The sequence below is a fragment of the Dipteris shenzhenensis genome, chromosome 27, assembly GCF_047967505.1.
Source record: "Dipteris shenzhenensis isolate YYH24624 ecotype China chromosome 27, Dip_SZ_1.0, whole genome shotgun sequence".
Taxonomy (NCBI): Eukaryota; Viridiplantae; Streptophyta; class Polypodiopsida; order Gleicheniales; family Dipteridaceae; genus Dipteris; species Dipteris shenzhenensis.
The window spans coordinates 51,354,034-51,376,251 of record NC_141622.1 but is presented as its reverse complement, the minus strand read 5'-3'; the positions used below and the strand labels follow the sequence as shown (position 1 = coordinate 51,376,251).

At 48.7% G+C, this 22,218-nt stretch overlaps 1 protein-coding gene across 1 annotated transcript in view; it reads left to right on the top strand.

Moving 5' to 3' along the window:
- LOC147884468 (low-specificity L-threonine aldolase 1-like) overlaps window positions 1–22,218 on the top strand; it is an 83,727-nt gene that overhangs the window by 37,959 nt on the left and 23,550 nt on the right. The window contains exons 6-8 of the mRNA XM_087398294.1: window positions 7,912–8,041; window positions 8,153–8,211; window positions 8,302–8,402. Coding sequence (XP_087254420.1) covers window positions 7,912–8,041; window positions 8,153–8,211; window positions 8,302–8,402 — 290 coding nt within the window. The remainder of the gene's footprint in view (window positions 1–7,911; window positions 8,042–8,152; window positions 8,212–8,301; window positions 8,403–22,218) is intronic.

Sequence of the window (22,218 nt, the reverse complement as noted above, 5' to 3'; positions counted from 1 at the left end):
GTACGAGCTTTCTTGTGTATTCTTTTCTACCTAATAGAATAATGCGGGCATCCTTTGCCAGTGAGCATCTGATTGGCTGATCATGGACAAGGGAAGCAAAGGGCTTCCCTGCAGGAAACATGGAACCAGAGATTGGACTTACATGCATGCAATCACAGCCACATCATCAACCTTAGAACCTACTTGCTAGCCAAACTGCACCATCAGCAGTCAAGGCGGTCAGTACAGCAATCATTTTAGCAGGGGGGCCTGTGACTTCAGCCAGTTGGGGGGTAGTAGGTACTGGGGAGGCACTTTTCTATAACATTAGCAGCATACATATCTTTGACCTCAATGAGTATATGGCTCTAGAGCAATAGCTGATGTTATTCTTAGCCTTAGGGACCTAAATATGGGTTAGGTTAGTAGGGCACATTGTGGGACTGGCAATGTTTAATTTCACCTCACATTTACATTTGGATTATCATCTGGTATATTTCTGAGATCTTAAGGGTATGCCTTTTATCTAATGGACTAACTCAACTAGCACACATTCTCTCTCTGCCCGTTTAGTGGCTCCACCCTAGCTTTCATTGTATCTGTTTTTTTTCAGTCTCATAGACCCTTCGGTCTTTCTTAGACATTAATAAACTTTCTTCATAGATCCAGGCTTCTAGAAGATGACAAGTGTCACAAACCCCCTGCCTCAACTCCACTGAACAGAATCTCCTATTCTACATTTTTTGCGCATACCCTACTGCATATGCGAAGACGTATCAGGAGGCAAAGTCGACACAATACCGGACCCCAAAAATGGATTTTCCGGTTACAACAGCAGAAGATTCGGGAGCTTTACGTTATGTTTGGTAGCACTGGAATCACATCTCCCAAGATCTAGAAGAACCTAGGAAGCAAGCAATGATAGATGAGGCAATACAGACATGCAAGACATTTCTCCCCCATTCTCAGTTGGTTTGTACAGTCAAGGATATGATTAATGCAGAAGTTCAGTCCATGAAGACAGAGGTTATTGTAGAGGTAGATATGAAGATCAACAAAAATACTAAGGAGCATAAGGCCAGGCATGATAATGCAGCTAAAATCAAGATCGGGGGTCTTCCCATTGGCTGGTACAAGGAGGAAGACTCATTTTTTGAGACCTTTGCACAGTTTAATTTTGCAGTCCCAAGTATTTCATGGCCAAAGGATGACGAAGATGAATAAGATGAGGTAAAGTGGATCCATCAAGCTGGGGCCCACACTACTCACTTTTAGCACACGGGCTGCAAGACTTACCATTCTTCACCAGTCCAATAAATTAAAAGTGACAAAAGTATGGATAGCCGAGGAGCTCACGTGAGCACAACTGAGTTAATTGGCAAGTGAGTTGGCCATGCCCAAGCAGCCAGACAAGCTGGCAAATTGGCAGCATATCTGGAGGGCGTGGCCTTCATCAAGGAGTTTAAATCAAAACCAAAAGACTCTCAGTCTTAAATTGATTGATGGCCATTTGTCTTACTGTTTCAAACTACAATGTAGTATTTTATAATAAATTCGAGTTGCTTTAGCACTTCTTGGAAGCTGCCTTGTGCCCTCCCTGACTAGATGTATTAGCTAGGCTCTCTCTCTCTCTCTCCCCCCCCCTCCCCCATCACCCGTACAGCTAGCCTCTCTTGTCGCCTGTACAGCTCTCGCCATCACCTGTACAGCCGTACAACCCGTCCTACCCTCTAGCCCATCGTCCGTACCCCCTTTCAGCCCGTCATACAACCTCAGTCTGTACCAGCCCGTACCAATTCCATACAGTCCACTGTACGCTCTCCGTACAAACGAGCGTACCAGTACCGTACACCTCCCATACTCTCTCCGTACAAGCGTTTGCTCTTAAACCCCAAGCTAGGCTGAGCCCTTGACCTAGCCCTAGGGGTTAGATACAGTCAAAGGGTGAGACAGATTTGCACAGGTCATTTTTTATGGAGTTCCCCAAGACAAAGCTGTTCCTCTCACGACTCCAGCCAGCAAGAAGCCATCCTATGTTGATCTGGCTTCGACACCCTCCCCCTATGCCTTAGCATACCACAGATTTCAAAGCCAAGGAGACCCAAATGATAAAATTTATTTATTACAGCAAGAACTCAGGGATGCAAAGCTTCGAATTGCTTCTCCAGAGAAGGCAATTTCAGAAATGAAGAGCAATGGCAAACAAGAGGTAATCCAAGAAGTTTTACAGCAAGGTAGTAAGGTAGTATTGCAGCTCCTGCACCACAGCTTGTGACTAAGGTACGAGAAATTGTCACTACTCAGCTCAATCTATAGGACAAGAAATTACAGCCAATGCATAACAAGATTGACAAATGTGATGTTTATGGAGAGGTACAAGAGCAGGGAGCCATAGCAAGAAAATAGAAGATCTTACGCATTGGGGGATTACAAGACAGTTGCATTAATTGTTTTGATGAGGAAGGTGACTACATTGAAGAGAAGTATACCCAACTCAAGAAGGCAATACCACAAATCGAATGGGATGAGGACATAGGCCTTATCACCCAAAAAGGGAATCAAGTACAGGTCTACTTCAAAGAAAAGATTTCAAGAACCAAGATTCTCAAACAAACCAACAAGTTGAAGGGCACTCGAGTTTGGATATCTAAAGAGCTCACTCCGACTCAGCTCAAACAAAGAGCAAATGAACTTACCAAAGTGAAGGAAGCACACAAAGAGGGTAAATGGGCAGTTTATCGAGATGGGCAGGCACTCATTGGAGACTTCAACCTAGACCCAAAGACTCTCAGTCTTAAACTGATGTTATTCAGACCAATTTAAAGGTAGTATTTGGAATGTAGTAGTTATGCTATAATAATTCCGAGCTGAGATGCCATGTGCATTGCTCGACTCTCTCGTCTATCCAGATGCTGTAAGTCATTTTGACATTTTGCACTTTGTCCCATAGGCCCGTGAGGCCTCCCGAGGATGTTAATCTCTCTCTCTCTCTCTCTCTCTCTCTCTCTCTCTCTCTCTCTATAGGCCAATTTTTTGTCTTCAGAGGACGATAATATATTCTTCTTCTTCTTCTTCTCTCTCTCTCCACCCTCACCCGCTCATCCTCTCAGCCTCCCTGCCTCTCTCCCGTCAGCCCTCGCTCCACCTCTGTTAGCCCTCCGTCAATCCCCGCTAGCTCCCCGCTCCACCTCCGCTAGCTCCCTGTCAGCCCTCGCTAGCCCTCCGTCAGCCTCTGCTCAACCCTCACTCGTCCTCTTTCGTAGCAGCAGCAACGGTTCGAGGAGTACCTCGCCTTCTTTTCACACAACCCTAGGCTGGGCTGAACCCCTAGCCCAGCTTAGGGGTTAGCTTCAACAAAGGGGTTTTCTTAGATTGATGCAGGCCAATATGGAGTTTCCCAAGACGAAGTTGTTCGTCTCTACCCCGACCAGCAAGCCTTCGTACTCCTCCGTTGCAGCAACACCTAGCCCCTATGCATTGACATTCAAAAGAAGGATTGGATCCCCACAGGAACAAATCTACTACCTACAGCATGAAATTAGAGAGCTCAGGCTTATGGTTGTAGCTCTTGGAAGAAAAGTGAAGGAGATGGAGAGCAAGGACAAGCAAGAGATTATTGCAGAGGTTATGGAAAAATGCAGCACATCCCCACCAACACCAACACTCGTTTCTACGATCAAAGAGATGATCAAGACTCAGGTTAGCTCAGCCAAAGAAGAGATGACTGTTGTGGCCAGCAGTAAAATTAATAATAACTATGTTGTACTATGTTATACTTAGGACTTAGTACTGCCATTTTGCATTTTTTGCATTCTGCATTGGTGTGGATGCTTGTTTAGTAGCTCCACGACCACAGCTCATTGTATCAGGTTTTTCACAGTCTCATAGACCCATCGGTCTTCCGAAGACTTTAATAAACTTTCTTTCTTTCTTTCTCTCTCTCTCAGCTTTACACCCACCCTACCTGCGTCGCAGCACCCTTTTTCAGCACCCTACTCCGTACGGGATCCTATGACAACCCCCCCAAGGCGGCCCTCCTTGAGACACACTTCTGCACCGTACTGTGTGCCACCCCCTTTTGGGGGCTACCTTGCTCGTCGTGCCTATACCAAGCCTCGGGTAGGGGCTGCAGCTGTATCCAACTGTGCACCACCCCCTCTAGGGGACTGCCCTGTTTGTCTCGCCTATACCAGGCCCCCATAGGGGCTGCATCTATATCCGCCTGCACGGGGGCCCCTAACGGGCTGTTGTTGTTGCGTTGCGGGCCCTCGCTACTTGCCCTCCACCCAACCTAGGCTGTGCAAACAGCCCTGCAGGTCTCTTAGCGAATAAGTGAAGGGAATGCAAAAATTTAAGAATGCACTGAAGTGGTCAAGAAAGGCAACTCAGCCCCCAAAAAATAGATTATTTCTGATGCATTAGAGGAGGAACAAATAAGACACCACAAGTCATTGAATGTCCTTGTTAGAGGCCTACCAATGGGTGACACTTTGATGGCAGATGCAAGGCACTGATCACCAAAATGGGCATCAATCTCACCTTTGAAGGGGTGTGGAGAGTAGGCAAGGATGATGCACTGTCTAGACCTATGGTCGCTGCATGGAACTATAATGGTACACTTTGGTCAGATCAAGGAGGCTTTTTTGAGACATACACTGATAGAGACATCATTTTCTATAAGGAGACACATGAGAGTCCAAAGAGAGGGTTGCCTACAATAACAGGATATACATGGGAATCAGCTTACAGGACACTGAGGAGAGACAGTGGAGTCTGAGGTTCTGGGGGGTAGCTGTCCTTTTCAAATCACATCTACGGCCACTCATATCTGTGATGCATAGAGAGGAACATGCACGACACATGTGGGTTCGACTGCAGCCACAAAATGCAAGGGCCATTTTCATTGCAGTATGCTATTTCCATTCAGATACATCATCAGATGCCCGCGAGGTCACCATAGAGGATCACAACTCACATGCGATGGTATATGACGACATTACGGAGTTCTCTAGGCAAGGGGAGACCCTCCTATTAGGTAACTTCAATGCACGAACAGGGAGCAGACAAGTCAACTTGTTTGATTTTGGGACAGCCCTCTTCGACCCAGTAGAGCTCGGTATAGTGAGACATTCAGAGGATGCACAGGTCATAGGATATGGCTGACACCTACTGGAGATGGGAGCAGTGCATGACCTGATCATATATAATGGCCTTTTCAGATGGCCGTCATCTAGAGGACTCACTTGCTTTTCACACGGAGGGGGGGACAAGCACAGTGGACTATCTAGTGGGCTCTCCATCATTTGTGACACAGGTACATGACCTCACAGTCCCTCCCCCCCCACTTGGTGCGAACCACTCTTACTTGGCATTTAGCCCATTGACCACCACGCCAGCAGCAAGGCGAGTCTAGCTGGCTCCCACACATATTTAGATACACTTTGACCATGCTCTAGATGCAGTGTATACGGGCAACTTGTCACACGAGCTACCGATCCACTTGGGAGATGGCACAGATCTTTCACATGCTTCAGTCACTTTCACTTCAGTGGTCCAGGATGCCGCCACCAGGTCCTTTCCCACGACTCGCTCTGCAACCCACTCACCATCTGGGAAGATGCAACATAATCCATGGTTTGATGATGAATGCCGAGAGAAGAGATCTCACCTCACACGAGAGTAGGCTTTGGGACATATGACGAGAACAAAGGCATAGCAGATCTACTAACGATTGACATGACGTAAGAGGCTGTCTTTCCTATCGCAGAGGATGGATGAGGTGATTCAATCTTTTCAAGGAGGTGATTCCACCTTTGTTGGGGGACTTTTGTCTGAGGAAAATTCACCTATCCCCATCATAGATCCTGATGTTTGGCACACTTATGCGACATCCCTCTATGATGTCCCGTCTCAAACGCCACCAAACATGTTTCGCTCCCTAGACCCACCACATGCAGGTTGTTCACATCACAAAATGTGTGAGCTTCTTTACACCGACTCCCCAAGCGGAGAGCCTAGGACCATGAGGGATTACACACTGGCAAAGAGCCTAGGACCACGAGGGGTTATGCACTGAACATTTTGCACATGGACAGGAGGTCCTAGCCCCAATCCTAGCACAAATGTTCAATAACGTTGTGTGCCACGGCTTCCCCCCCGCTTGGAGTACCACTACTATTGTGCCGATACACAAAGCAGGAGACCCAATGGACACTGGGAACTACCCTACCCTCATGTTTGGTCATGCACTGGCCAAGATCTATGGGTCAGTACTAGAGAGAGAGATCAACTCCTACACTAAAGCACATGGGAAGAGGGCATTGGAACAGGCTAGGTTTTGGAGACAGCACTCCACCCTTGATCATATCTTCACCTTGCGAGCAGTCATCGAGGAGGCAACCTAGAAAGTCTATGAATGTTTTGTAGACTTTTGGAAGGCCTTTGATATAGTCCCACGATTTTGCATGATCGGTCGACTTTAAGAGATGCATATCCCAGGAGACATGATATGGGGAGTGATGAGCTTATATGAGTCCGTCAGAGGGAGAGTATGCGCCCTTGGAGTTGAGAATTAGAGTGATGTTGCCGACACCGCTCCTGCGAATGCCCCCTCCCCTCCACCGCTCCCGTCTACCCCCCCCTCACGCTGCGCGGCCTCCTCTCCCCTCCCCCTCCTCTCTCTCCGCCGCGCCCCCCCGTCCCCCTCTCTTCCTTCTCCGCCCGACATCCCCCCCTCCTTCCCTCTCCGTCCCTCCGTCCTCTCCCCGCCTCCCTTCCCTCGCGTTGCGCTACCACCCCCCCGCCCCTTCCTCCCCCTCCCCGCTGCTGTGCAACGCTGCCCCCCCCCCTTCCCCTCCCTCCTCGCCTTTCTTCCCCGCCCCCTCTCGCGCTGCGCTGCCACACCCCCCCCCTTTCCTTCCTCCTCTTCCCCGCCCTGCGTTGCGCTGCCCCCCCCCTCCCTCCTCTTTTCCTTCCCCCTCCGCCATTCGCTCCCTCTCCACCTCCTCTCCTCCCCCCGCTTCCCCGTACTTCTCCATCCCTCCCTCCTCCTCCCCCGCCTCCGTGCCACTCCCCCCTCCCTCGTCTCTGCCATTTCCTTCCCTCGCCTTTTGGAGCGTTCGCAGTTTGTCGGTGTGGTATGGCGGCCGAGAGTCCGGAACCGGTGGCCCAGACGGACCTCACCCCTCCATCAGCCTACCACATAACACTGACAGAGCATCAGGTCTCCTTGGTGAAGCAGGCCGCCACGGACTTCTCCCAGATGTCCGTTTACGGCAGAGTCATTGGCTACGCCCCTTCACGAGCAGACATCAGGGACTAGTTGCAGTCCGCCCTCTACCTAGAGGACAGCCACATTGAGGAGGTTGCACTCATGGGACGTGGTATCTTCTGGCTCAAGCTCTCCTCAGCACAGGCTGCGAGCGATATGGTCAGACGGTCCCCTACTTCTGTGGGAGGGAAGATCATCCTTATGGTCCCATGGTATAGGGGTTTTAGTGTAGCGAACTTCGATGCCCGCTTCCGCATTCCGCGCCATCCAATTACCCTCATTTTCCCAGGCCTCGCAACCGAGCTTCGCCCGATCATCAAGGACCTGGGGGCGCACTTTGGCTGGCTCATGCAGGACACCTTCGTTGATGCGGCGGCAGCCCAAGGGGTGCCACGTGTCAAAGTGGCAGTCCTTGATCCGCAAAGTATAATTTCGGCTCATGTCTTTTCAAGCTTCCTTCTTCCCTTCTTTCTTTTCTCTGTCTGTTGTTCTTGCTCGTTTTATTTAATTATTGGATAAGTTTGGAAAGGTATATTTAGGTGCAAGATGTTAAATGCAACCTGGTTTTAGAACTCCATGCTTTCTTGCTTTTATCTGGACATGATGCCATGTTGTGGTGCCATTTCTGGGGTAATAATTCAGAATTCTCATTTGGTAACCAGGCTCGTAGGGTGAGGAAAGCCCTTGGAGGAGGTATGAGGCAACTTGGAGTCTTAGCAGCTCCAGCCTTGGTTTCTCTACAAGTAGTCAGCAAGCTCCATGTAGATCATCAAAATGCACGTCTTTTGGCAGGTATGGCATCTTTATTTTTTATTTTTCTCCATTTCTTCCTCTATACCAGAACATTCTTTGAAAGCCTCTTGTATGTGAATGTAATACGTTGTTTGTTATATGTCTGTATAGATGGCCTAAATTCTATCAAGGGGCTACATGTCGATATATCTTCAGTGGAAACTAATATGGTAATTATTTAGTTTCATCAGGATATCCAATCAAGAGCCTAGTATGTGATTATGTTCTAAAATTGAGCGGGTTTCTTTTGTCTCAAACAGGTTATCGTGGAGGTTACAAAAGAATCACTCTATAATGTAGAGGAAATCTGCGAAACTGTCAAAGGGCGTGGTGTGCTCCTCTTGACTTTACATAAAAATAAGTATGCTTCTCCAGCATGAGTGAACCCTGAGAAGAAGTCTTTAATTTACAAAAGAGCTCTGCCATTTAATGTTTTTAAACTATCAATGGAGTCTTGCACATTAGTAGAACATGCAATGCAGTAAGTTGCTATGTTTTTTGGTCTTTTTGATTTTGCTATTGTTTCCAATTTTCAACAAATATAGCTGTTGGTTTTCGTGCTTTTCATGGGTATGTCCTTTGGAACATTATTGTATGTTATAAGATCGATTTTGTATGGTACCTGTTTGCTAGAACTTATGATTTGCTAGAGATCAGATCATGTCATGATCTAAAAACAAAGTGCTAAATATTGTAAAGTCTACATCTGTTCCTTGATCATATTCAATTCTTCATTCAAGAAGGGATGGATTTCACGATCTTCCATGTGGGTGCATGCCTTTAGGGCTTCATTTTCAGCTTGTAGGCTGATCACTTTATCTTCCAACTCCTATATCCTCAAGGCATATTGGCTGGTCTTCACATCTAGCATCTGAGTCATTTCTTCCTACATTTTGCCCATTTGAATCCCCAGCTGCACTCACATTTCAATTTTCCACTTGCCCATCTCCTCTTCCATTGAGGCACACAATTTACGCATGGTCTCTTCATTGTTTTCCCTCATCTTTATATGGAAGTATTCAATCTCTAGGTGAAGCATGATTTGATGTGCTGGTCACTGCCTTTCTGATCATTATCTTCTGAAGATCCATCCATATAGAGCCGTATTATCTCTCTTTCTCTCCTCTAGTGTTTTTCTCAAGTGAGTTGTCCATTTCACAAACTTGAAATACCGAAAGTTCTCACATGGGCCCTGGTGTTTCCTCAGATTTGTGAAGTTCTCCACAGCTCCAAAGCTCTAATCTCGTTCTTTTGCACGTCCGTCAAGTACTTCTTGATTCGGGAGGTTGGTGCAGCAGCTCTAGGACCCCCGGGTGTCCTGTAGGCCTGCAAGCCTATATGTGCAGTCCCGAAGGGGGGGTTGGAGGCTTGCCGCCCAACAGCAGGCAGAATTAGCTGCAGTCCCCACGAGGGCCTGGTACAGGCACGGCAAACAGAGCAACCCCCACAAGGGGTGGCCCACAATGCGCGATGCAGGACTGTGTCCCAAGGAGGGCCCTGGGGGGTCACCGACAGGATCCCGCACAGAGTGGGGTGCCACGATGGAGGTAGGGGGGGTATCAGGCTGAGGGGTTGGGCTAAGGGGGGGACTGAGGTGCTGTGGGGCCTGAGGGGGGGTCTATGAAATGATTGTATCAAAGTCTTCTTGAGACCCTTCATGATCTATGGGACAGGAGACCACACTATTAAACTTAGAGAATGCACCACATGTCACTAGATATGGCCGGCACCTATTGGATATGGGAGCAATGCTTGATTTTATTCTTTAGAACAGTCTTCTCAAATGGCCGTTATCGGGAGGGCTCACTTGCTTCCCACATGGAGAGGGAACAAGTACAGTGGATTATCCTTTGGGATCCCTAGCTTTTGTGTCACATATACATGATCTCACGTCCCCCTCCCTTCCCACAACTAGGTGCTAACCACTCCTATCTGACTTTCAGTGTCTCGACCTCCATGCCAGCCATAGGACAAGATCTACCAGCCCCCACTCGTGTCCAGATACACTTTGATCATGCCCTTGATACGGTGTATATGAGCCATCTGTCCTGTGAGCTACCGACCTCCCTTGGAGATGATGCAGACCTCACCCATGCCTCAGACACTGTTTGCTGGGCCATGTCTGAGAAAGAAAATACAGCAAATGCAAATGTGAATTCCCTTGCTGGGAATGGAGTGCACAAATCCCAAAAAATACAGCCAAACACTGGCTAAAAATGCAACTCAAATCTCTGTAATGTCTCTGTCATAAATCTGCCAGAGCATCCAATCTCTCCCAAAACCTGCCAAAAGTGCTTCAAAACACTCACAAAAAGGCAGTGTGAACTGAAACCTGCAAAATTACTCTCCCAACACAAAAGCCCCAATTTGTGGCTTGAAATTGCAACCAGAAAGGGGCAAATGGTCTGAAAGCCCCAAATGTTGCATAAATTGCTCTCTGTAAGCAAAAGCCCCAAATTTCACTGCAAAATTGCAGTGTAATTGCAAAAGCCCCAAATTTCTTCAAGGAAATTGCATCCAAAAGAGGGCAAATTAACTGAAAGCGCCAATTATGCAAGAATTTGCAGTGCAAAACCAAAAGCCCTAAATTTTGAGGTGAAATTGAGTTGAAATTGGGGCAAATCCACGAAAAGCCCCAAATTTTGCAAAATGCCAAATTCAAAGAATATGCTCAAATCTGCCCAAAATTCTGCTCTGCCAAACAATGGCTCCCTGCAAAATGTACCTGCAAAGGAGCTGCACAGATGGCAAGTGTACGGTCGCCGTACGACAGAGTAGTACGGTCGCCGTACGATGTACGAACGCTGCTTGCAGGTACGGAAGTTTGTATGCTATACGAACTGCCTGCAGTGTACGTGAAGAGTACGGAACAGGCGCTGCAGTTGTACGTGAGCGACGAGCTGTACGGCTGATGGTACGGGCGCTGTACGGTGCGGGGGTTGCACGGTCTGGCGACGAGCTGTACGGCTAGCCGAGCTATACGGTTGGCAACGGCGAACTGTGTACGGAATGGGGCTGTACGTCTGTACGGCGTTCTGTACGGGCAGCCTGGTACGGACGTACGAAACAGCCTAGAATGGCTGTACAGACTGATGCACAGCTTGCCTCTGAAGATGCACGTACGGGCTGGACTCTTCCAAGCTTGGAATGAATAGTGACTAGCGAGCAGACTGAAGGAGCTTAGCAAGTGTAGGTGATCGACTTGCTCTGATACCAAATGTGAGAACAAGGGAGAGAGCAAAGTGAGAGAGCAGGAACAGGAGAGAGAGAGAGCTGAAAACGATAGTTGCAATAAATGAGTGTAGTACAACTCAATAGAGTGATTGGTTTTGTCTAAGTGACAAAACCTTATCCTTCACTAACCGTAGTTAGTTAACTAACTGTGGTTAGGGAGAAAAACCTCTGAGTGAGGAAAAAGTGCCCCTAACCTACTTATTACATTACATTGGTCACTGCTAAATTATAACAATAATTCTAACACACACTCCTAAGCTTCCATCAAGAACAATAGCTCGTAGCTCCCACAAAGCTGCAACAGCGCCACCTCCTCTCCTTCTCTATCAGTACCCAGAAATCTCCCACGATCAAATCAGCATAAGATCACAACCATGTCAAAGAGGCTTCCAATTCCTTTAGGATAGCTTCTCTTCCCTCACAAAGCAGAAGATCACTGATTGACGAACATCTGCAGCAAGCATCAATCTCACGTTCTTCCACGAAGAGTGCCCAGCTCCTTTAGGACAACCATCATTGATGAAGGTCACGTTCCATTTCCCTTAGCCTACAATTTCTTCGTCCCTCTATCTCTTGCATACGGAATTCATGGAGTCTCTGTCACTAAGATTACTCCATGCTACATCGTAGCGCCACCAACAGTCCTTTAGATGATCTTCTGTGCATCAGCTCACGTGCAAACGACGACCGTCTTGCCTGTGTGGTAGCCATGCTCAGCCAACTACAAACAGCTCGCTATCTCTGGAGATCTCCAGTGCCAAGGTCTTCTCAGTGCACACAAGCTCACAAACTCCCTTATGTAAAGATAACCAGCAGCGTCTGCAATAGCCCTGTGCCAAGCATGCAGTCGGAAAAATCCCCCTCCCATCATGTACGTAGGCCTTTTCTTGATGGGCGCTTAGCCTTTCGCTTTCATCTCCTAGACTCCTAGTTACGTGCGTCGCTTCCTCTTTACTTCAAAAATTCTAGATTTCTCTACACATGATCGATCGCAATCCAGAAGCTCTAGATTCCTTGCTACGTAGCCACCTTTGCATGACTAGGATGCCTTCCCAATCAGTCCAGCCACCTCATCACGTAGAATTTACTACTCTTCCATTTAAAAAATGCAAATATCCCCCAAGGCACATTAAATGCACATTTTGGACCTTTGGTCACACAATTCCCACACACATTAGCATGCACATTAAGACTTGCATGTACGCCCATACACACACATGAAAAGCCCCTTGACATGGACACTAGAACATATCAAATTCCTATAACATGCAAGTGCACATTGACTCAGGAAAATAAAATAACCCTTCATGACTTGATTTTCATGACCCCAAAAACATTTCACTTAACCACACACTGGACACCCTTGCTCTGGAAGTCTGGTACAACCACATTGCATTTCATCATTTCCCATGAAGTCCCTACAAAACATACTTTATTGTCTCAAATAACTATACATTATTCCATCATGCTTGTGAAAGAAAAATCCACAAATGCCAAAAGCCCACACCTACCCTAGATGTGTACAACTATGTGCCTACCCACAACTATATACAGTGCTCAAAAACTTGATACAGGTTTTGTCCTATCAGCGTGAATGGCAGCCTCGTGTAGTGAGCGGGTGACAAGGGCAGCACGATCCCATGATGTAATCAACAACACTTGAGCCCCCCCCATGTGGAAAGCATGTGAAACCACCTGAAGCGGGCACCTGTCAAGACCATTATAGATAATGAGATCATGTTTCCTGCCGAGGTCTAATAGGGCCTGCCCATAAGATGAGAATGGACCTCACCTATCAGCCAAAACCCGTAGCATACCTGCCTCCTCAAGGTCAATATTTGGCAGTAGAGTGGAATCATCTTTGAAGTCAAGAAGTGGTACCTGACGGGCCCTTGTTCTCGCGTTGAAGTCCCCTACTAGGAGGACTTCTCCGCGGCTAGAGAAGTCAACGATGGACTGATAAAGAGCAGCAAATGGGGATGTCTCATCATCACCTTGGATATCTCTGGCAAAGTGGGAGGTCTCAGGGGGGAAGTAGCAAACTGCGACAAACAGATCCTGGCTGTCAATGTGTTGAATCCGGATCCAAAGAAATCTAGAATGTGTATCTCTCTGCTCTACTGAAATGGTCCCCCAAAGTGTGGATCTGAAAAGGACTGCAAGTCCACTTGAACCTCGAACTCCTCCTGTACCCCTCGTCTCATCTCTGTAGGCAGACTCCCATGTATATCCGCTGACTATTGGAAGAGGGTGCTCTGGACTTTGATGTGTCTCTGTATAAAAGACTATGTCATGGCGTGTATAGGATTCCGAGAAGTTCCCTTGTTTTGACCATAAGGTACCATTACAGTTCCAAATGGTGTAGGACAGGGTCTCGGATATCTGAGTCTCATAGACCCCGCTTCCCTATGTAGGGGAGGGGGCAGGTGTCCTACGGGAGTCTGTAAGAAGTCGTCCCTCTCATACCACTACCCACTTCCCCTCCTTTCAGGCCTGATCCCGCTGCTGCAGCAAAGAGCGCCTCACCTCAACTTGTAGGGGTGTGAGGTCCTCATCCATAGAGATCGTTGTTGGCTGATCTTGAAGGACTGATCTGCGTCGTAGAGCTGAAAGCCATGCCTGAGTGTCATGGAATCGTATGATCAGGGATTGCTCTCAGTTGGGATCTCTCCCCACACGCCATGCCCTCTCTATCCTGTGCTCAGCCACACCCAAGGTAGCGGCCACGAACGCAGTCGCATCTACCATTGGTGTAGCCTCAGTGCGTGGGATCCCGTGTACTCTGATGTTGAGAGCCTTACTGGCTCAGTGCAGCTGCTCCATGAGGGTAGCCGAAACGGTTACCCTTGCGGGTTCCCGTTTGGCCACGTCAACCCATCCGGAAGTCTCCTCAATAGCAGATTGCATGCTCGCAATCTTTGCCTCAACCACCGGGGTACTCCTTGGGACAGTGTGTATGGCTGTGACCTCCTGTTGGAGCTGCATGATATCCTGTCTGAGTCCCTGAATAAGACTCGCCGACTCCCGAATGGCCTTAGCTTGCTCCTGTATGATGCGGCTCTAAAGCGGACCTGCTCCCATGCGAAGCGAGTCAGCTCCATCTCATGCTCACGGAAACTATGTATATCCATGAGCAAGGTCTCACAGGCCTCTGGTGTATCAGCCCACCCATGTCCATGCTGAAACTGTGATGACTGTGGCATGAAAGTGTGGGACTGAGTTCGAAAACTGGACGGTGACTGGGTGAACTGGGTGAGGAACGGAGATGACAGTGGAATGGATGAGGTAGTCCCAACGGGGTGTGGGAGCGTGGGTTGAATGAGAGGGAGAGGGGAGAGTGAAGCATAATATGGAACAGTGTATGACACCTCCGAAATAGGGGTCATAAGCGGTGCGAGAGCTGTAACAGGAGAGGAGGGGAAGGGAACAACAACCGGCGCCATGGGCATGAGTATGTCACTGATCATAGATGTAGAGGGAGCTGAGACTGGAACTGGAGCTGAGCCCGAAGGGGGGGCTGAAGTCGAAGTAGGGATAGACTGGAGCTGAAACTGAAACTGAATCTGTAGCGGGAGTTGAGGTCGAGGTAGAGATAGAGGCTGAAGAAGCTGAGGCGGGTCCTACCTTTGCCTTGATGTCTACCCCAAGTCCACTTCTGTTGTAACGTGTGTTCACATCCTCCAGTTTTAGTTGTGTCGTTTGCTTTATTTTGTTGTTGTTGTTGTTGTCGTCTTTCTTGGCTTTGTCCCCCATTTCTCTTGGACTGTATCCCTTTTTTTTTTTTGGGGGTGCAGGTCTTAGTGTCCGACCGGAAGCGGGAGCACCGGCTCTCCCCCCATAATGGGAGGCACGCCCAGTGCAAGGTGGTGGCGAGGCGGGGTGGAAGCCTGAGGTGGAGAGGTAGCCAAGAGGTGGAGAAGGAGAGGCTAAGGTGGCGAGGAGTTTTTTCTTTTTTTTTTTGAAAGGTGGCGAAGGAGAAGCTAAGGTGATGAGCAGTGAGGGGCTGAAGCGGGAGTGGGAGGAGCAGAGAGGGGGGTGGCTAGGTGGGCTGAGCGTAGGGAGCATAGGGGAGAGGATGAGCGTAGGGAGCGTAGGGGGCGTAGGGGTAGGCTGAGCATAGGGGGCGTAGGGATAGGGTAGGCTGAGCGTAGGGGTAGGTTGAGCGGGGTGCGTAGAGCGTAGGCTGAGCGGGGTATGAGTGTAGGGAGGGGGTGGCTAGGTAGGCTAAGCGTAGGGGGCGTAGGGAGAGGCTGAGCGTAGGGCGTAGGGAGCGTAGGTAGCATAGGACGTAGAGTGTAGAGCGTAGGGAGAGGCTGAGCCTAGGGAGCGGGAGAGGCTGAGCGTAGGGAGCATAGGGAGCTACGGGAGAGCAGGCGAGAAGCAAGTGGTGCCCCCTAGTGGGCAATAGAAGCTGCTCTACCCTTCTTCTTTGCTTTGGATCGGTGGAGAGAGCCGACACAGCACTGCTAGGCGAGGGACATAGAGACCGTACACGGGCGACAGACGACCAGAGCACACACGATCGAGGTTCGACCTATTTCAGCTCTCCTTAGGAGAGATCGACTGAGGCGAGGCGTCACCCTTGACATAGCCCATTGGATCCATCGAGGAGACCACGCCCTCCACCACCACGGGAGACAGCTCGACAGATGTAGATACGTGAGCTCTTTGCATCTCATCAGAGAGCCACCATGGAGCCTGGATACGTGGAGTTGGTTCATGCACTCGGGACTCTAGCTCTGAGCACTTGATATTTTCATGCCACCCTCATGCTATTTTACTACTTTTTTGCTATTTTGTACTAGTATAGCATTTTATTACTCAACAAGGTCCTTAGTGAGCCCTTTGCCCCGACCCACAATGGTCTGTATAAGTTACTTGGTTCCGTGCTTTGTCCCATAGGCCCGCGAGGCCTCCTGCGAACATTAATATTTCTTTCTTTCTCCATGTGAGCCTATAATTCCCACCTTATCCTCGTCTCTCTCCTCCCCTCTCTTGCTCATGTTCTCTCCTCTTCCTTTTTTAAACCTAGCTTTGGTAGCTAGAGTTTTTGGTGATGCTACGACTGAAGAGATCTAGTAGCTAGCTAGGAACGGAATGGAAATGTGGAAAGCATAATGAAAAGCAAAATGGAAAGGAAAATGAAAGAACAAGTGATAGGCAATGATAACCAAAATACTCACATGATAGAAAGCTTGATGTTGACTGATGTCTTAGACAATAGACAAGTACAACACTAGATAGTGTGACACTAGACTCTAGAAAGCCAGTGTATATGGGATAACTCCCAATATGACACGTGGCATGTCTAGGACTCACTAGACTATAAAACACACCTAGAACACTCATTTTAGACTCACTTTGTCTTCATATTGCAACACCCCCCCATGAAGGCAAGGTGAGAGACTACTGGAATGGAACCAAGAACAGAACATGGCAATGACGGTCTAAGGTGAGGAACTATTGGAATGGAACCAAGAACAGAACATGACAATGACGGTCATCAAACTGTGCCGTATGTAACTCAGAGGCTAAAGTCTGAGCGTGTTTAGAGGTTGATCCAAGCACTCTGATGGCTTGAGACTCAACATGCTCAGAGGCTCACGTTATAGCATGGCTACATGACCAACTCATAAGTCTAGGAATACACCAACATCCTGGAACTCGGCCAGCCCTGATAACGAGACCTATCAAATCCAATACATGGCTCCCACAATACATCCCTCTCCAAACCTATCAAAGCCAATACATGGCTCCCACAGTACATCACCCCTTGGCTTCATAACTAGACATGTTAGGAAGCCACACACCAAAATAGAAAAACCAATACATCTTTTTAGGAGGACTATCCAAGGCAGAGGACCTTTAGACTCAATGAAACCAAACACTCAATACATTTCATTGTAGGGGGACTACCTAGGGCAGAGAACCTCAAAATACATCAAGCGTTGCTTAGGGACTCCCTTCGGTTTATTTCCTCAGGGTCCCCTCCAGACATTGTGCTTATCCAAGAGCATAAGCTCTCCCAAGACAGGATTGACAGATGCAGATCCTTACTCAGAGGACAGAGCCGGACATATTGGAGCCCAACGGATGGCACGAGGGGGGGAGTTTGCATTTCAGTTTCAGCCAGGTGGGCCTCAGAGATCACCCAAGAGGGTACACTAGTGGAGAGCAGGGCATGCTATGTTATTCTTCATATTGAGAGCACAGCAGTTGGTGTTCTCAATGTGTATGCTCCCACGGATCCAGCCCACAGACGGGCTTTTAGGAGACAGCTCAGAGAGTCCCTTCCTCAGGCAGACACCTGGATTGTTGGAGGAGATTTCAACATGGTTGAATTCTCTGAAGACAAGTCGGGCCAGACAGAGGGTGGCCTTTCTGATAGGGAGAGAGTGGAGTGGGATAGTTTTGTTTTGCATGCTGGACTTCATGATGCAGCTCGATTGGACGACTTTCGTCACTTGGCTGCCAGTCTTCAGTTCTCTTGGTCCGGGGTTTGCCATGGCTCTCTTTCTTTGGTCAAACTTGACAGGTTTTATATTGGCCAATGGGGCCAGGCCAGAGGAGGACAGATTGGGATTTGCCCGGGTTATGTTTTATCTGACCATGCTCCAGTCCTATTACAGATTCTCCCTGCCTCTCGATTGGAGAGCATTGGCTCTGTGAGAGTTCCGGACTTTGTTTTTCAGGACACAGAGTTCGTGGAACGGTTGAGAGAGGCTTGGTTGTCAGAGGACACTCTTGTGGATCAGGGCTGGTTGATGTGGGTAGAGGGGGCTTTGGCTAGAGTCAGCATGGCCTGCCAGTTGAGGGCAAAAGAGGAGAAGGAAAAGCTCAGAATCAGAGATCGGAACGCAAGGGCGGAGGTATCCAGACTTCAGAGATTGATTCAGAGTTTTCCTCATTCTCTTTTCATCAGAGGGCAGCTTTCGGAGGCTCAAGAGAGACTAGAGGAGATTCAGGGCAGGAGGGCCCAGTTCAGGTTTTACTCCCAGCAGACTTTCTGGATCCAGAAGGGGGATAGATGCTCTAGAGAGTTCTTCAGGGCAGTGGGTCAGAGATACTCTTTGGACAGTCTTCGTAGACTTGTGGATGAGGCCGGGTCTCTTCAGACGGACCCTCACCGTCTCGTTGAGATCACTTCTGATTTCTTTTCCACTCTTTACACCGCCGATCACTCCAGTCACCGAGGAGATGATCAGAGCCAGAGAGGAGATTTGGAGTCATGTCCCCCAGATGGTCTCAGACAGGATGAGTCATGTTTTGGATAACCCACTATCACTCCTGGAGATCACGGATGCGTTACATGAGCTGCCCAGAGACAGATGCCCGGGGGAGGACGGTTTGTCGCCACTTCTTTTTAGAGCTCTTTGGAATACGATTGGGCCCCATCTACTTTCTGCCTTTTCAGAGGCTCTCGATACAGGATCTTTGGGCGAGACATTATGCACAGGTATGATTTGTCTCATCCCGAAAGGGGGAGACAAGACAGTCCAACGTAATTGGAGACCCATTACACTTCTAGGGACAGCCTACAAGATCCTAGCGAAGACCTTGGCTCTTCGCTTAAAGCCTATGCTGCCAGATATCATCAGAGCTACTCAGACATGATTTGGAGTATCTTGGATAATATCTTCACTTTTTGGGAGGCCACTCACTGGGCGAAGGAGAGTCAGCAGGAGATTGCAGTTCTCCTTCTCGATTTTGAGAAGGCTTATGACAGGGTGGATTGGGGTTTCTTGGAGGGCACTATGAGGAGGCTAGGCTTCAGTGATAGATGGATTTTATGGGTCTCCTCACTTTACTCTCACTCCTCTAGCAAGATGGTGGTCTGTGGAGGCAGAGGACTGGCTTTTCAGCTATCCAGATCGGTACGACAGGGATGCCCGCTTGCACCTTACCTTTTCCTTTTCGTAGCAGAGGCTATGGGATACTTTATGCAGGCTACCAGTCATGGCACTTTGGGCCTTCATCTGCCTATCCGGCAGGAGCAGGAGCTTCTGGACACTGAGTTTGCTGATGACACGGCACTGACAGTCAGAGGAGATGCATATAGTCTTGCTACTGCTACGGATTCAATTGACAAGTTCTGCCTAGCCTCGGGGGGACTTGTCAATTGGAACAAATCAAAAGGCATCTGGACTGGAGCTCAGTAGGATACCCCAGCATGGGGAGGAGACAGAGGCTTTGTATGGATACCCAGAGGCACCTCCACGAGATATCTAGGCTTCCAGGTTGGCATTGAGGTGTCCCCGACGCAACAGTTTGCCCCAGTTCTTGAGAGTATCCGGAGAAAGCTAGCCTACTGGAGTACGGCTAGACTTTCTTTGGCCGGAAGAGCGCTGGTACTCAACCAGGTTCTACTAGCGACTATGTGGTACGTTGCGTCATGTTGGTGCTTTCATGCTAACTCGATCCGTCAGGTGAGGAGATTGCTTCGAAACTTTCTGTGGAGTGGTGGTGATGGTTCTGAGGACACTAGGGCCAGAGTTTCATGGGATACTATCACTTTACCCTTCTCGAAGGGAGGACTTGGGGTTCTTGATCCGGAGATGCAGAGCAGAGCCCTTTTAGTCAAACTTCTTGTTAGAGGTTTGACTCCAGGAGATCAGCCGTGGAAGCAGTTCCTTCTACATGGAATTCACCAGTGCACCCCAAGAGCAGCAGGCAGTGGGCAGGTAGAGTCAGTTGGATCTTCCTGACGGACCAGGAGTCAGTTGGATCTTCCTGACGGACCAGCATTCTCAGCCTTCCTCACCACTTGTGAAAAGGCTTATTCAGATATGGGATCATTTTCGATAGCACCTCATCAGAGCAGTTTCCTCCTCCAGAGAGGAAATTGCCAGACAGCCACTTTACCATAACCCCCTGGTTCGGTACCAGGGATCTTCCCCTAGTATAGAACTTAGGACTCCCTTGGCCAGATGGCATGCTCAGGGGGTTGTGACAGTCGGAGATTGGTTTAGGGGAGGTGTGGAGATGTCAGAGGAGGTGATCAGAGATAGACATGGGCCACTTGGACAGATTGCTGCCACCAGATTACTGATCATGAGAGCTATTCCTCCAGAGTGGAGGGATATACTTACAGATCCATCCTATGTTCATCCCATCTCTACTTGGTCAGGTTGTTTTAGTGAGGCTGGGCTATGCATTGGAGTTCGTTTAGGACCGGCACCGTTTATTTATTTTGAGATGGACTCCTCTCACAGATTGTATCCCACTCAACCCCTGGATCGACAGGAGCTCCTTTGGCAGAGAGTCAGGGTCATTGGTTGCCTGCGTGAGGAATGGGCCACAGATCCTTCCAGGTTGACCATTGCAGAGGATACTAGATGGAGACTTTGGATTTTTCAGGGTCGACCTCTTGCGGAGCTTGACTGGGACCCAGGTGAGTGGGCATGGCCTGCTCCGGTGGCAGGCGTTCGTCCTCTTTCATTTTTCCAGTACTCGACGAGGGCAGGTTACAGGCTTCAGCAAAGAGACTCCCATCACCTACCATCTGCTTCCCAGCATTGGCACGCACAGGGACTTACTGCAGAGCTCTTGCAGAGCTACTGGACCCACTTTTGGGGCATCAGTAGAGCCAGGAAAGTCTCCTACTTTCTTTGGCTCACTATACATAGGGGCATACATGTGGGTACTTGGCTTCAGCAGATGGGTAGACCCTCCTTGTGTATGCGTTGTCAGCTTGCAGAGGAATCTAGCAAGCATTGTTTATGGAGTTGCACCAGCTCTAGAGTGGTATGGACAGGTATCTTCAGGTTGTTCTCATATGTTACATCTGAGTCCTTTCTGATGACTTGGGGCGCTGCCCTTTGGGGGAGAGGATCTGGAGCCTTTACTCTCTTTGAGTCAGAGCCAGGAGACCACGGTTTCTTCATGCAGTGTCGCCAGAGACGGGGTCCCACAGAGGCCAGCATCATGGAGCCGCAGGATTTACTTTTGGTACCGGTACCAGCTCAGGATTCCATGCCTACTTCAGCTGCAACACTCTCGCTTCCATTTTATCTTCACTCTCAGGAGTCAGTGGGAGTGGTGTACAGGCACCTCTTTGGCAGCTCGTGGGAGACTTATTTCCTTCATGAGGACATGGGACTGCTCACTATTTTTTCATTTGACCCCTTTTGGGATGTCGTGGCATTTTGGACCACCTCCATGGCTTTTTTGCCACATTGTTGAGGCTAGGGATAGAGTACTTTCTCTCCCACCTGTTGTATGATTTATTTTGAATGGAATATATCACTCTTTTCCAAAAATACATCAAGCGTGTAGTAATAAATAAAAATATCTCTTTGTGAAAGAGATGTCCTCCAAGTAGCTAATGCACATGTGTGCACATCCCTACGAGTCGATGACGATGTCAATGAAGCGCTAGAAATATGTGTCGGTGAAGTCCATGGGTAGCTACATGGTGCAATTACATGATGACTCTTAAAATGCAGGAAGGAGAGTCAACAATGTCGAAGTAGAAGCCTCAGGTACCACGATCAATCGGAAAGTCAATCAATGCGAAGTACCTCAGGCACCGATCGAGTAAGCAATGCTAAAGAAGTCACTTGTTGATGTAGAGTGGTCTACATCAAGCTCGATGTAATACACTAATCAGAGAGATCACTGCAGTGGAGTGTGTCGGAGTAGTATCAGAGAACTCACATTTAGCTCGGGAAGTCTTCACCAAAGTTTGGAGTAGTCATGTGAAGGAGTCACCGCAATGTAATGTCAAGAGCTCACAGCTGCATGGGCAGTAGAGCTACGTGGAGCAGAATGGCGGGCAGAATACGGGTACCAACTTGCAGGCAGCAGCTCCAAGAGAATGTTGGGCAGAAGGAGCAAATGGCGGGCTGGAGAAGAGGTCAACAATGAAGAGGATGGACAACTCCACGTTGAGCTAGCTGCATCATGCTTGGGCTGTCAAATCATTGAGCTCCAGAACAAAATTC